Source organism: Antedon bifida, chromosome 7 (genome assembly GCF_963402885.1).
Source record: "Antedon bifida chromosome 7, ecAntBifi1.1, whole genome shotgun sequence".
NCBI classification, from domain to species: Eukaryota; Metazoa; Echinodermata; class Crinoidea; order Comatulida; family Antedonidae; genus Antedon; species Antedon bifida.
Genome location: NC_136232.1, coordinates 9133023 through 9149878, shown reverse-complemented (window position 1 = coordinate 9149878; position 16856 = coordinate 9133023). Strand labels below are relative to the sequence as shown.

Sequence of the window (16856 nt, the reverse complement as noted above, 5' to 3'; positions counted from 1 at the left end):
TGTCTGACAGTCTATTAATTATCTCACAGCACAAACGTCGTTTAGCCAATCATGCACATAGTGAAAGATCAAAGGCTCCAACGGGCCGTTTTCCAGCAAGCTCCGATATTGATGTTGGTGATCTTGTGTATGTCTTAGCCGATCGCAACAAGTCAAAGGCCCGTCATCGTTATCTCGTAACGTCGGTTGATAACACTTGGTGCAATATCCGCAAATTTATCGGTTCTCAGTTACGTAGTACGGCGTACAAAGTCAAGCGTACTGAATGCTACAAGGTTCCCTCGTCACCATCTCCTCGATCGCAACATTATTACCAAGAGGACTCGAACAGCGATGACGATTATCAAATTCCTGAGCCACCGCGTACAAACATACCTATTGAGCTGTCAACCCCAGCCGATCACGCTTACCAGGTTGATCCATTGCCTACCGGTACCGACTCAGAGTTCTTAACTCCTGCTGCTTCTGATGATGTCCGCCCTCTCACTGACCTTCATAAAGTCGTTATTCCACCACCAGTGATAGAACCCAGACGATCTACTCGCAGTCATCGCTTACCCACTCATCTTAACGATTTTGTACTTGACAAGTGACTTCTGATAAGTATTGTGGGGCAGAATAATCCCCAAGCTGGAGGGCAGTCTACCCGATGAAAGCTCGTTTTTCAATTTTTTATATATGATTCACAGTTTGTCCCGATTTGCCGTTTTTGTTGTTGACTTTGGTTTTTTTTTGAGAAAAGGAAAAAAGGTAGTCACGCCAGTTTGGCTGTTATGTCACGTACGGCGCTCCATATGAGCCATCTCGTTGTTGTTGTTTTACATACGAATGTTTACTGTTTGCTTTGTTAATAAAGTTACATTATTGTTATACCTCAAGTATCGGTTATTCAGTTGTATTATCTGTGTGAGTATTGTCTATATTATTACCAAGTTGGCGCTACTCTTCCCCATGTATATAAATTAATTATATAAAGTATTTCCTATATAAATTGAAATATTCAAATTATTAAATAAAATTATAAATTTTGTACATATCTAAATGTGATCCATTTTTGCCTATAATTCATAATTACTGAAAAAGTATAATTAATATCTTTAGTATTTTTAATGAATAATCTAATCATTCAATGTGTATTTTGATCAAACACAACATTTGGGCTATTTAGTATTTAATTTACAGTTTATTTCATAAAATTACACACAAAACCATTAGGTTCGTATAAAAATTTACAATTTAAAAATAATCTGTAAGTTGGTAAGTAGCCTAGTGTAGTTTTGAATAATTTGTGTTCATAAGTAATGAATGTTTTAAATAATTACAAATACACAATAATCTGTTTTTTATTTTATATACATGTGATTTGATAAAATGTTACATTAGGAGAAAAGGTAAAGCATAACATATTGTAATGACCTGGTCTTGAATAATCTGTGTTTATTTTATAATAATAATAATTGCCACGGTATTTAAATAGAGGGCGCTCTGTACATGATTGGGTCATTTTATAAAACTAATCCAAATAATCTTGTAATGTTATATTTTAATGGGTTTTTTTATATGCCGTTTTTGTATGTTTGAATTGTATGTGTAGTTCTACTGTGAATTTGTCTATTTTTGATCCATCATTTTTAATGTTTCAATCTTTGTACTACAATATTTTCAGACTTTGTCTGTTTTTTTGTAAATTGTGTTATTATACCTGAATAAATAAATTTAAACATTAAATAGTGGTATCTAATTAGAGGGGTTTTTATGTAGATTTATTTTCTTATAAAAAGTGATTTGTTTGTAAACATCTGAGCTTAATAAATAAAATGATTTGTAAAAGAAACCCATTCAGTTTGTTATCTTATAGTTGTGATAGTTCCTGATTTGACAACAGAAATGTTACACGTATTATGATTAAAGCATCATTATTAATTCGATGACAGAAATGACTATTAATCAATCAGATCACTGGAATGATTATGGACAAGTCTGACATCTTTTTGAGATTATCATTGTTAAGAAAGACAACAAAATGAGTATGAATTATCTATATCACCCATACACTTTACAAAATAAATGAATGTCAAGTTGGAAGTTTAAAGATAAAAAAAATCTTACAATCCTAGGCTAATGCGCGAATAGTTGTACAGTACATTTTATATCAAATGCCTTTGATAACGTAGTACAACACATGATGGATCCCAAAATGTGTTTCCCAAACAGCAAGAGCTGTGGTGCCTTCAAAAAGTACACTTTGTGTTGAATTAGCATCTGTACAAGTTTTTTATAGTATATAAGATAATACATGTGACAGCTGACTGTTGCAATGCACTATTGTTGTGTAGTGAATTAAAAATACATACATAAGACAATCTCTTAAAATGTGAGAATTACATGGATATATGATTGTGTTCAGTATAGTGTGCATCACTGATTTTGAACACATCCCAACTAGTCTAGTTATGGTCACATGATACAAGTGGAAAAACCAACTGTACTTTAGTGCTTACATTTAGTTGATTTAATACTTATTTTGAAATTGTCTGTCTATACAGTTGAAGATCACACCCATATTTATTGGTAAAAAGTATCATTATTACCTAAAACCTGGACAACATTTTAAGTGCTGCAAAGGATAAGGTTATTCTAGTACTTTCATCAAAATTACTATTGCAGGATGGCTAGCAAGGATTTAAGTTTACTTGGAGATATATATGACAAAGTACTAGAATGTTCTATTTGTAATGGAAGACTAGAAGACGCAAAATCACTTAGCTGCCTTCATAGTTTCTGCCTCAAATGTTTAGAGAATTGCGTTTGTACCAATCGTGGCAAGCTAACATGCCCTATTTGTCGCAAAGAGTATCCCATTCCAGAAGGAGGGCTTCAAAAACTTGCACCAAATACATTTCTTAACAACCTCTTGGAAACCATAAAACTTGAAAAAAAGAAAGATGAGGTTCAATGCATTTGTGAATCAAAAGAACAGGTAACAAATTACTGTAAAGAGTGCAGACATTACATGTGTTTGACATGTAGTAATCATCACAAAATGTTGCCAATAACAGCTACTCATACATTACTTGCTGCAGAGGAAGTTCAATCTATGACACAACAACAGTTTTCATTGTTAAATCCACCGCTGTGCCCCTCTCATGCTAAACCATTAGAGATGTATTGTACAAAATGTAAAGTACCAATATGCATACAATGTGCTGTAATGCAACACACAGCTGATGGAAAACATGAACTGATTGACATTGGAACAGCATTTAATACATTTAAGGAAATCGCAGAAGAATTGAAGAAAGCTGCCAGTGAATCTATTAAAAAAACAGAAAATTTACTCAAAGTAGTTGAAAAAATGCTAACAAACTAGAAGAAAGTAAAGAGGCAAGTCTCACAGATATTGATAACCAAGTTAAAGAAATGGTAAAAATAATCCAGAAAAAAGCGGATGGAATGAAGAAAAAAGTTGAAATGATTTATAAGAATGCAAAGAAAGTTAATGACGTACAAATAAAAAATTTAGGAACAATAAATTTTGAATTAAATACAAACTTGAGTTTCCTAAAGAAGTTATTAATGAGTGAGCCAGCAACTGCTATGAAATCAAGTGAGATTGTATTAAATAAAATGATGGATACAATTAATAATTCTGAAGAGATCAAACAGAATGGCTGTAGACAAATTAACTTCATCAGAAACAAACATTCAATTGATTCACTGAAAAAAAATGACTTTGGAAAAGTCACAATCAAACCATTTACTATCAAAGTACAGGGTAAGCCTACAGGAGTAGCAAAGTGCGATGATGATTGCTTGCTGGTTTCCTGTTGGACAAATGAAATTTACAAGTACAACCAATCAGGAGAATGTACAAGCAAGATTACACTACCAAAAAGTGTGATGGTTAAATGTATGTACAGAATGAAGAATGGCAACATAGCATTCAGTGATCAAGGTAATAAATGCATTCAAATATGTGATACGAATCGTCTTGTGCTCAAATCCATTGGTAAGGGTGTATTTATAACTCCATGTGGTATTCACATAGATGAAGCAACTAATGTTATATATGTAGCAGATCCGGACATTGGATGTGTGTTCATGTTTGACATCAATAGTGGTAAGAAGTTGGAGGAGATAGAACCAAAAGACAAATCATATACTGAATACTCGGATGTTACACTTACAAAAACTAAGAAAGTACTTGTAGCAGATGCAGGAAGGCGTCAAGTACTACTATATGATAAAGACAAGTCACTGAAAATATTTATCAATGAGAGGGATTATAATATGGTGATAATGCCAGGTGGAATTGTAGTTGATGAGGATGACAACATCATCATAGCAACTAGAGACAAAATACAACTATTCAGGAGCGATGGACATTTTATTAAAAGAATTGATCAACAAGAAGATGGAATTACTGTGGCAGACCAGTTATGTATTATCTCTCATAACCCACGTATGATTGCTGTATCATGTTATGGTGACAGCACAATCAAAATAATATATTATTAAAATTACACAAGCAAAACTCTTCCACAGTATATACAATTAATGTATTGACATTTATTAAAGACACAAATTGTCTTTCAATCAATTAAGTTATTAATTAAATCAAGTAGAATCTATTTGTATGCAATTCATAATTTCAGAATATTATTATCAATCTATTATTTTATAAATCTGATTTAAAATTCTGTCTACACTATTAAAATATATGGTAGTGATATGCCTAATATGGTAGTGATATAACATCATCATGTCAATATATGGGCACATTTTTTTTGTCACATACAGTTTGATAGTGTAGACCAAGGCAACAATGGTACAAAAATCACAATTTGTTTGAACTATGAAAAAAAACTGTCACAAAATATTGAAATTAATAATACTGAGATTTGTTGTTTTCTAATGGTTTGTAAACACATTTATTGTAATTTCATGTTTTCTGTAGTATCATTATTAGATTAGTATTTTGGTTTGATTTTTCTATAAATGTAATCTTCTTTTATGTATATTACAGTATACCTTCCTCATATAAACCCCTTCTAATAAATGTCATACAACAACATTACATACAAATAATAATGGCATAAACCAAAAATTAATGTTTGGAAAAACCCTGCTACTATTTATGTGAGGTCTATAGGACAACGTCCCTATACTGAGTACAAATAAATAAATCAGTCGGAATAAATGGCTTTATATACTTTCAATGCCTGTTCTGCATCATTGATTTTTAAATAAAATTCACCATACAGAGTGTAGACTAACTAACTTTATTCAATTGCTGGAAACTTTTGGTTTATACTTCCTCAAACATTTAGCTGAAAATACAAGGTATTTAACATTAATAATTTACTAAAATGCTTTAATTACTTAATTTAGTTTAAAGAGTGTACTGTATGTCAAAGAATGAGCACTGCTTATTTTTCCAATAATGCTATTCATTAAATATTGTAGATAAACGCAATGGCAAAGAGTAAAGGAAGTAGGTATGTAGCATAAATTGTAACACTTGGTATTTTCAAATACAACAAAAAATAGTGAATTATTTTTCTAGCAGTATTCTCATACTCAGCCTATGTTAGCCAGGTCTATGTTGAACTTGGACTACTTAAGATGTTCAAAGTATTAATTATGATTACGATTAAAATGATTAAATTTAATTGAATACACACTAGGATAAACTTAGAATTTGATTAGACAGCCAGGTGCTTAACTTGCCTTCTGTAAAAGCTATCCATTAAGGTGATATTGATTGCCCTACGCTTGGACCAAATTTCCAGTGTTTTGATTCTATTGATTGTAGGATTACATTATATGCTGCTTATGATATTTTTTCTAGGGTAAATGCTGGCGGATACAAAAGGTGAAAATAAAAAAAAATAAAGCTACTAATTGCTACATAAACAGCATTTATATTCTGGACTCCCTGTCAAAATTCATTGTCTATCAGATCCAAAAGTTCATTGTTTGTCTACAAGGATTGGCCTAAAAAGATCTAAAAAGACTTCTGATACACGTATACAAATCGCTTTGCAGACCGCAAACATCAGATAAGAATGACGTAGGTTATCATACCATCCATATGTCGCTAAATGGGGCGGGTGGTATGTAAATGTGGATTTTGAATCAACCAATGATCAAATGGATGTCATTTGGTTTTAAAAAAGAGTATTTAAGTATGATTGAGACTGAAATAACAACTGTTGAAATATATTGTGACAGGTATTATTATAGGCCTGTGTGTTTTGCTTGTGGGAGTGTGTGAGTGCAAGTTTTTTTGTTAATTACATTATCAAATCTAAGCCTAGGCCTCATACTCATATGACCTGCCAAATAAACACCAATAAATAGGTACATACCACCGGCACATAGCTACCACACAGGGCAGGGTCTGGTTGGGTGGGAATGAATCAAATTATCTCCGCATAATAATAATCCATTCAATGTTTGATTTGCGGAGAAGCTAGCCTATTATATCAAGACGAGTTTTCATGTTTCTGGGAAAAATCCCATCAAATGTTTACCAGACTACTAGGCATGTAAAATAATTTCTAGCCTTCAGAAACTTTCATCATCACATCATCACTTCGCTTCGAGTTCGAGTACCAAAAGTAAACATGTGTGTCTCTACATCATCTAAACGTAACATAATGCATGCACATTATCTTAGTTGCTGAATATATATTAAAGACCCCTTTCCTACAATTTGTGACGTTTTGTAAAAATAATACATATATATTACTTTAAAAACATTAAACCAGGTCAATCCTTGTCTTAAATGTACGTTTTATGGTAAATTATGATAAAAAGTGAGAAACAATGCACTACCTAAGTAGCTCGCGGCGAATGACCTCTAGTGGACAGTCTTTAGGCCTAGCCTAGCTAGGCTAAGTGTTTTAGGTCTAAGGCTGTGTTTATACAACACCCTAAATTTGAACATGTCTTTAATTTTTAGCGTGTTGCACGGGCCGAGGTCAACCCCACAAAAACCTTGCAGTTATACATTAAATCGTAATACCGTGTTATACCGTAGTTCATAATCCTAAGTTGTATATATACTCGCATGCATTATCAATTAATATTAGTTTATTAAGGATTTTAATAAAACGGATGATTTCGTTAAAATTTAGTTTATTCAGTTATTGATTTTTTAAATCTGCTTTTGAAATTAAAAAAAAAATGTTTTAGAATTAGGATAAAACTACATTTTGCCAAATTATGCCAACATTAATTAGCGTTAATGTTAAGTGCTAAATCAGTTAAAATATGCAAAAAAAGCACAATTATCTACTAGATTTGGTCAACATTTTCACAGCACATACTTATATTTAACGAGAGGTCAATACAATACCCTGAGGACACTTCCAACACGCCAACAGCAACCGGGAATCCACAACATTTTAGGATTCAGCCAAGTAGCCTTTTTTGCAATTAAAATCTCATTACACGGAATCTCTTCGGTGTTATACAACACACTTCTCGTAGGCGTGTTGAATATGCGTGTAATAGCGTGTTGTATAAACGCGCCCTAACGTAACGTACGAACATCGTACGCTTATAGCTATATACCTAGCCTGACGTTGTATAGTTGCTGCATTAATTGTCTTTCTATTTTTGCCAGACTCCGTTGATGCAAATTGGGGAAAACCCGGTATTTTCGCTGAAAAGTTAGGAGTCTTCCATTTGTTTTGGCCTCATGATCAATCGAAAAGTGGGTGAATTACAGAAGATGAAAAACAAAAATATCAATCCGCGCGCAATGCTTTTTGGGATTTATAGCGGGCCGCTATAATTACTAGAATCAACTTATTTTTCACATTTGTAACCATTTAAAGACGAAAAAAGTTATCGCAATAGGACCATATAGTATTATTTTTACATTAAATATAGTTTGTGATCTTAAATTAGATCTAAAAAAACGTAGGAAAGGGGTCTTTAATATATTTTATAGTGAGTAGCCAATCACATGCGGCTGAAATTAGTCAACCAGATAATCATATGCACCAAGAATTCTTGATCTCAAACCACATGACTTGTACGTGTTTCTCCAGACAGAGTTTACAAGCTCAAGAAGTACACGTATAAAACGCCATATGTGAAAATTATTTATCGTTTTACTAATATTAAGAAAAAAATGTGCTGTCCAATGAGCAGCATTCTAATATAGACATTCGGTTTGTGTCTTTAGTAGGGGGGCCTGCATCATCAAAACTACATTATGCTAGGCATTATAGGTCATAGATCTGTTTGTGTCTTTAGGAGGGATCCTGCATCATCAAAACTACATTATGCTAGACATTATAGGTCATAGATCTGTTTGTGTCTTTAGGAGGGATCCTGCATCATCAAAACTACATTATGCTATGCATTATAGGTCATAGATCTGTTTGTGTCTTTAGGAGGGATCCTGCATCATCAAAACTACATTATGCTATGCATTATAGGTCATAGATCTGTTTGTGTCTTTAGGAGGGATCCTGCATTATCAAAACTACATTATGCTAGGCATTATAGGTCATAGATCTGTTTGTGTCTTTAGGAGGGATCCTGCATTATCAAAACTACATTATGCTAGGCATTATAGGTCATAGATCTGTTTGTGTCTTTAGGAGGGATCCTGCATCATCTAAACTACATTATGCTAGGCATTATAGGTCATAGATCTGCTCACAGCACTTACTTGCACTTTGCAATGTCTAGCTATACACAGTAGTAGCGTAAATTGTAGTAAGATTTTTACTTTCAAGTAGAATAGTCATAAGTAATTTGTTTTAATAAAATATAAAAGTATAATTTCAAAATGTAATGCTTTGAACAATATACAGTATAATAGCTGAATAAACAAAATCACTTTTTGACAATTGCTCTTGCAGGATGGCCAGCAAGAATGTAAATGTGTCTATAGATGAGAAAGAACTAGAATGTTCTATCTGTAATGAAAGAATAGAAAATCCAAAATCACTTAGCTGCCATCATAGTTTCTGTCTGAAGTGTTTGGAGAATTGGGTTCAAACCAATCATGGCAAGCTAACATGCCCTATTTGTCGCAAAGAGTATCCTATTCCCGTAGGAGGACTTAAAAACCTTGCACCAAATCCATTTCTTAACAACCTCTTGGAAACTGTCAAACAACATGAAGAGAAAGATGAGGCTAAAGGCAGTGCCTCTCTGTGTGCCTCTCATGCTCAACCATTGAAAATGTATTGTACAAAATGTAAAGTACCAATATGCATAGAATGCACTGAAATGGAACATGCCGCAGGAGATGGAAAACATGAACTAATCAACATTGTTACAGCATTTAATACGTTTAAGAAAACATCAGAAGACTTAAAGAAAGCTGCCAATGAATCGATACAAAAAATAGAAAATGTACTCAAAATAGTCACAAAGAATTCTAAAGAACTAGAAGAAAGTAAAGAGGCAAGTCTCACAGATATTGATAACCAAGTTCAAGAAATGTTTTTAATAATCCAGAAAAAAGCAGATGAAATGAAGAAAAAAGTTGAAGCAAATTATGAAAATGAAAAGAAAGTTAATGACGTACAAATTACAAAATTAACAGAAATAAACGCTGAATTAAACACACATATGAGTTCCCTTAATCAGTTACTAAATAGTGAGACAGCAACTGCTATGAAATCAAGTGAGATTGTATTAAATAAAATGATGGATGAAATTACTAAGTCTGAAGAAATCAAGCAAGTCAGTACTACAAGACAAATCAACTTTATCAGAAACAAACATCCAATTGATTTATTGAAAGAAAATGACATTGGGAATGTTGTATTCAAACCACTTCCTATTGAAGATTTGCCTAGAAATGTTGTATTCAAACCACTTCTTATCAAAGTCAAGGATGTGCCTTATGGATTAGCAAAGTATGATGATAATTTGCTGGTTTCATTTTTCACAAATGAAATTCACAAGTACAACCAATCAGGAGAATGTGAAAGCAAGATTACACTACCAGAAGGTGTGAGAGTTAACAGAATGTACAGAATGAAGAGTGGCAACATAGCAATCAGTGATCAAGGTAATATATGCATTCAAGTATGCGATATGAATGGTCATGTGATCAAATCATTTGGTAAGGGTGTATTGAAGAATCCATGGGGTATTCACATAGATGAGGCAACTAATGTTATATATGTAGCAGATTTGATGATTACATGTGTGTACGTGTTTAACATAATTAATGGTCAGCTGTTGAAGAAGATAGAAACACAAAAGACAGGATTTTTTCATGGTTACTCTGATGTTACACTTACAAAAACTGGTAAATTACTTGTAGCAGATGTAGGACTCAGTCAAGTATTATTGTATGATGACAAGGACAAGTCACCGAAAGTACTCATCAATAAAGGAGATGAAGATGGTAAGGTGATGTTGCCATGTGGAGTTGTAGTTGATGAAGATGATAACATCATCATAGGAAGTCCCCACAAACTACAACTATTCAGGAGTGATGGACATTTTATCAAAAGAATTGATAAACAAGAAGATGGAATTATGTCACCACAGCAGTTATGTATCATCTCTCATAACCCATGTATGGTTGCTGTAGCAAATTATGGTGGCAACACAATCAATATGTTTAATTATTAAAAGCAAGTCTACTCTTCCCTATGTATATAAATTAATTATATAAAGTATCTCCTATATAAACTGAAATATTCAAGTTATTAAATCAAATTATAAATTTTGTACATATCTAAATGTGATCCATTTTTGCCTAATTCATAATTAATATCTTTAGTATTTTAATTCTTTATCTTATCATTCAATGTGTATATTTATTACATTACATATTTTTCATATAACCCATGTATAGTTGCTATAGCAAATTACGGTGACAACACCAACAAATGTTTAATTATTATAATTGAACAAACGACTCTTCCCATGTATATAAATTACATGTATATAACATTTCCATTAACATTTGTTTAAGCATAAATTATTAAAATGTATTTATCCTTTAATTATCATTATATATATTTTGTATATTGCATGTAATTCCTAATGAATCACAAATACAACTGAGACAATGTGTACATAGTAGTTTAATTTAGCAATAATTTAAAAATAAATTCTAGTATTTTCTATAAAACACCTTACCTAATGTGAACAGTAACGTCTCTAATCTGTTGCTAGGTGACAAATGAGAATATCTTATGAGAAAACATGATGCAGGCCTTTGTTACCTACTGTATACTGTAAAATGTAAAAAGAAAAATGTCAGATATATATATATATAAACTGTATAATACCAATCTCAAGTCAAGTGCAAATGAAAAAAAATGCCACATTTTACCCAGAAAGAGAAAACTTAAGTGTCATCTATAGGATCAAATAATGTTACAGTACTGAAAATAGAGAAAAAAAAGTGGTTAAAATTACGATGATTGCATCCATCTTATTTGTATATTCCTGGAGCGTGCAAATAATGCTTTGGTTTCAGTGTAATAAATTAAAATAAAGGCTAAAAACTCAATTTACAACTTAGTTTTTATTAGCACCAACATCACAATTTATAATATAATAAATTATCATTTGTAGATATATTTTTTGTTGTCATGTTTAAGTATGTTGAAGTAAAAATACAAGATGAAGCTGTTGTGCAAGTTGACAAATGCAATTGTACTGCAGGACAGTTTTTTCTTCCAGTTCATCATTATTTTAAATATTCTCTTCAAAAGTTAATCAAATATTAATTCAGTTAGTTCAGTCAGTCATTACAAAACCATATAGTCAAACAATTTGACATTTTGCCTTTTAAAATTACTACCAACTTGGACAATAAATATTTCCACTTGTAATCTTCTCTTTGTTTCATCAATCTGGAATGTAAAATCCTTCTTAAATTTACTTAAAATCCATATTGCAGTAATGAGTGGTGTACTGCAGCACTATCCATTTGTTATTCGCCAGCAGTAACAAGTTCAAACCATTGTCGATGAGCGTCACTTAACGTTTCTAATAAGACATACTGCAGTAATGAGTGGTGTACTGCAGTAGTATGTTGTTATTCCCCAGAAGTAACAAGTTCAAACCATTGCCGATGAGTGTCACTTAACGTTTCTAATAAGACATACTGCAGTAATGAGTGGTGTACTGCAGTAGCATATTTGTTAATCACCAGCAGTAACAGTTCAAACCATTGCTGCAGAGCGTCACTTAACGTTTCTAATAAGACATACTGCAGTAATGAGTGGTGTACTGCAGTAGTAGATTTGTTATTCGCCAGCAGTAACAAGTTCAAACCATTGCCGCAGAGCGTCACTCAAAGTTTCTAATAAGACATACTGCAGTAATGAGTGGTGTACTGCAGTATCATTCATTTGTTATTCCCCAGCAGTAACAAGTTCAAACCATTGCCGCAGAGCATCGCTTAGCGTTTCTGGAAGTGCACTAATGTCGCGCAATACAATATAAAAAGGAAAAGGAAAGTGTTCCATGTACGAACGAATCTCTGGCATTTCTCCTGGACCTTTGAATAATGGCACACGGATGTCTAAGATGGAATCCTACAAAAAAGAAACAAAATTATTATTTTTTACACAAAATATAATAAAATGCTGTTAAAAAGTATGTAAATTAGAAAAAAAAACTCACTTTATTCTTTGGATTGTCTAAGATTACAAAGACAAGAAAAATGTTCCAATCTCTTGCTTGACGAACTGCAGATCTGACCGCTTCCATCCCTTCTAAGAAAAGCCCACGGCCGTCACTGACGACCAATAGGAGCTGCGACGTGCCGGATGATGATCCTCGCAATCTGTATTGGGCGGACGTCATTAATGATGATATATACGCTAGTAGCTGGGAAAATAAGTTACAATTATGATGTCAGGGGTTGTAAACAGGAAATAAATGCCAACATTTCTGCTAGCAACTTGGGGATGTAATCATTAAGTTAGTAGTATTAATACAGTCTTTAAATTATGTATTATGTATTCCTATTTTTGGTGTGTGACATACCTGCCCAATCTTAGTCTTCTTCTGCGAGAATGTAAACCGTTGTAGAATCCTAGCGCCTGATTGGTCGGTGAACTGTTCATGAAATGGATGGAGCAACTGAACACTTTCACCAAAACTGAAAAAAAACCCATTAAAACTAGAGTAATAGCACCACCTATATATATACACTTGTTTTAAATATATGGTAAAGTTGAATTTGCTTGCTTCATCATCATCATCATTAGCCTCAGCATGTTTCTGCCATAGTAAACGATCTCTAGCTGCTCCCTGCCATTGCACTGTACCCCAATACTTGTCTATTTCATCTCGCCATCTAACTCTTTGTCTTCCTCTATTTCTGCTTACTCACCTGCAAACTGAGAATTCTCCAACTTCTAACCATGTGAGGGCGTTACTGATGACAGCTAAAGACTCAAAAGCAAGCTAAAAAAGGAACAAATTAAAGTCATTGAAGCATAGCTTCATTGTTTCATTGTTATCAATCAATAAAAGTCTGCTTTTTGGGTATTTAAATGTATTTAAACATAATACTGCACCTGTTTGGAGTGGTTATCATCCATACTTGATGAGTCATCCACAGCCAACATGATCTGATACTGACGTTTACTGGGCTTGCTCCGTCGTAACCAGATTTTATCCTTACGGAAATGGCTAGCAATATACGGTATCACTTTACGCATGTTTAAACGCTTGCCGCTTCGGAAATCTCCTCTGAGTTTGGAAGCTTGGGTTGGTTCAAGCACAAGTCTAAGTTGTTCACATAAGTCGCGGGCTAGGCTGGACGTGAGGGACACATACTTATGCCATGCTTCTTGGGCCTGTCTCTCCTAGAAAATATAAATTTATGCAATGTTTTATTTATTTATTTACAACCATCTTTAATGAGGGTGGCCTATCCAGTTCATGTAAAGGAATTGGTCATTAAGGGCCCTTGATAAAACATACAAATACCCACATATAAAATATCAAATACTCAAAAGTTAAGTATAAAAACCTGTACGTTAAAAATAGCTAAAAATTGTAGATAAAAAAAAATCCATACAAACCTCTTCCATAGTTCCTTTGTGCTGCATCACCACCAGTTGTTCCTCCAACTCTTTTCGAAGCCTCTCAACATCTTCTGGGTTCAAAGGTTGTATGTGCATGGAATCCAGTAGGTCAAAGGTCGTATGAAATGTTGACTGAGTCAGTGCATTATTTTCACTGATTTCTAAAGAATTCAAAACAAAATAAAGTCCTCTTTATCACGCTCACACAAACATACAACTAGTCTAGGTTCTAGATGAAGTTTCAAAATAATATTAGTAAAAATATGAATATTTTGGCACATATGGTGTTTCATACTTATAATCTAAAAAAAAAGACAAAAATTAAAAAGCCGACGGGTGGACTAACATAAAAAAGACAATAACTACAGACTTGGAGCAAGTCTAATATACAACCAACATCAATCAAGTGACAACTATATGGTGGAACAGAGGCTACTCAACAACTTTCAATTCACATACTGACATTTGACCTCTTCTTAAAAAATTGAAAACCTCATTACATTTTTCCTCTAAATGTTCTCAAAATTATCTTTACCTTCTTTTAAATTTTCTTTTACTTCTTCATCATTGGGTAATACATCATCTAATTCTGCTACTTCTTTATTGTTCTGTTGATTCTTTAGCTTTGATGGTGGAACTGTATCCATCTTTTCTATTTCCTATCACAACAAAAAAAAAACTAAAATATTAAAATTATTTTGCACCTGTGTTATAAAATTTAATAGTACTTTGTCTTTTTCAAATTTCTAAAACAATACAAAAAATATAAACTACTTGAAACTGCTGCTTAGTAGTCAGCTTAGCAATTCCAGAATTGTGGATCAATTCTCGACTCTATTGAGATTTGCCTTATAATTAAAGCACCACTACATTATGACACTTTAGTTTTCACATTAGTTAAGCATGGTTCCCATTAGAACACAACGCAACAATGATTACTATTACAATTGTATAATCACTAGTGGGAACCGACAATGCAACAGTTCTGCAAACATTGAGAAATCAAATCAGCTTGATTTTAGACAAAACAATGCAAGAACACGGGAGAAACATATTATAGCGCGAAGTCAAGTAGCCGGGATGAAACAGGTCAAAGACTACGGCAACTAAGCAGGTTTATTTCACGTGCAGATGGGGCAACACAATTTTTGGAGGGAATTTTCTTTTGTTGCATAGTTTGTGTTGCATTGCATCGCTAGTGGGAACCACGCTTAGATGGATCAATATTTTGATTTAGATTATCATTACCTTGTCATCTTCTTCGTCCTGATGTGGTAACACATTATCATCAGTCTCCATGTCGTCAATATCACTATCCTCATTATCTGCATTAAGGGAGGGCTGTTCAGCTTGCTGTTCATTGGTTGCAGCATCCAAGGTTTGGACATCCTGATTGGTTGCTTCTTTCACATGTTCAAAGATATCTGCTTCTTCAGATTGCTATGGATTTTAAAACATTGTTGTATTATTTTCTCATATTTGTTGTTTAAATGCGATAATTGTTAACCTTTGACCTGAAGGACAAATTGTTAAGTCATGATTGGGCACCTGGTTGTTTGGTAATGACTGATCATGCGCACCTTAATTAAGTTTCTGATTGGTTAACAAATTAACCAATAATTTTGTTTCGGCTGCGAAAACACGGCCTTTAGTGGCCCTATAATGGAGAGGAAGGAACAGTGGATTTTGTGGCTCAGGCTGAAGTTGCAACTGCATCCTATCTCCTAATAATTCATGAGCCATTGTGTAACCAAACATGAAGTACAAAGCTTGTAGCTTGCGTCTCTTCTCAGGGCTATGTACGACCTTTGTGTAAAGACTTGAGAATTAAAAATACCTTTTCATCAGTTCTATTCTTGTCATCTTTTGTCTCATCAATTGTTTTTAGACGTTTGTGTGTTTTCTCTTCTGTTGAACCCAACGTACGATCTGAATCTGATTGACTGGGTCGCTTCCGATGGCGGTCCTTCTTTTCTTGTTTATCTTGCTTTGTAACCTGCGATAATTTATCCCCTTCGTGCCCTTCAGATTGTTCAGCTTGTGATGATCCAGTTCCATGCTCCTGTTTGTGTAAATAGCTATTAGTGTATATAGCCTTTAGTTTATATAGCCATTAGTGTATTATAACAAACCATTAGTTTATATAACAACCATTAGTGTATATAGCCATTTGCGTATATAAATACAGTGTATTAGAAAATTCATATTGTTTTGGCCTGGACAGATTAAATCACATATTCGTCAATCCAACCTTACCTCTTCTTTTTCTTTCTCCTCTGATTTACCCGCCTCATCTTCTCCACCAGTATCCTTGTTCACTTGATCCGTTTCCTCATGTGATTTTCCAAGTTGTTCGGCAGCTTCTGGCATTTGCTCAGTATTGTGGGACTGATCTGGAACAGACTCTGATGTTGGGTCATCTTCAGCAGATGATTCTTCTTCATTTTCCTGATAAATAAAAAATAATCAATACACTAAACAATCAATCACTGTGTTTATTTTGAATCCCAATAAGCCGATACAAACTTTGGAAGAAACTGAATTACAATTCCAATAAAAAATATTTCACCTGATCCTCTACACCTTTTCCGCCATCGTTTGGTCCTTCCTCTTGATCTTCAAGGTCTTTCATCTCTTCATCATCTTTTTGATCATTGTTGTCATCTCCATTGTTTTCACCTTCATCCATATTCTCTTCATCACCATCTTCCAGATTGTTGTTTTTATTATCAGGAATTTCTGGTTCAATATCTAATGGATTTGCCTCTGAAACATTTTAAACACAAAACAATTATTTATTAAAATTATTAT

The 16856-nt window shown here is 33.4% G+C and overlaps 1 protein-coding gene across 1 annotated transcript in view; it reads right to left on the bottom strand.

Annotated features, from left to right (window-relative positions):
* Nucleotides 1–11505: 11505 nt before the first annotated feature.
* Nucleotides 11506–16856, bottom strand: part of LOC144848888 (midasin-like) — a 55153-nt gene continuing 49802 nt past the window's right edge. Inside the window, exons 84-94 of the mRNA XM_078705840.1 lie at nucleotides 16615–16811; nucleotides 16302–16493; nucleotides 15883–16107; nucleotides 15294–15485; nucleotides 14581–14704; nucleotides 14043–14206; nucleotides 13533–13823; nucleotides 13346–13419; nucleotides 12997–13111; nucleotides 12631–12837; nucleotides 11506–12542 (exon numbers count right to left, since the gene is read on the bottom strand). Of these exons, the coding sequence (XP_078561966.1) occupies nucleotides 12360–12542; nucleotides 12631–12837; nucleotides 12997–13111; nucleotides 13346–13419; nucleotides 13533–13823; nucleotides 14043–14206; nucleotides 14581–14704; nucleotides 15294–15485; nucleotides 15883–16107; nucleotides 16302–16493; nucleotides 16615–16811 (1964 nt within the window). The 3' untranslated portion in view covers nucleotides 11506–12359. The remainder of the gene's footprint in view (nucleotides 12543–12630; nucleotides 12838–12996; nucleotides 13112–13345; nucleotides 13420–13532; nucleotides 13824–14042; nucleotides 14207–14580; nucleotides 14705–15293; nucleotides 15486–15882; nucleotides 16108–16301; nucleotides 16494–16614; nucleotides 16812–16856) is intronic.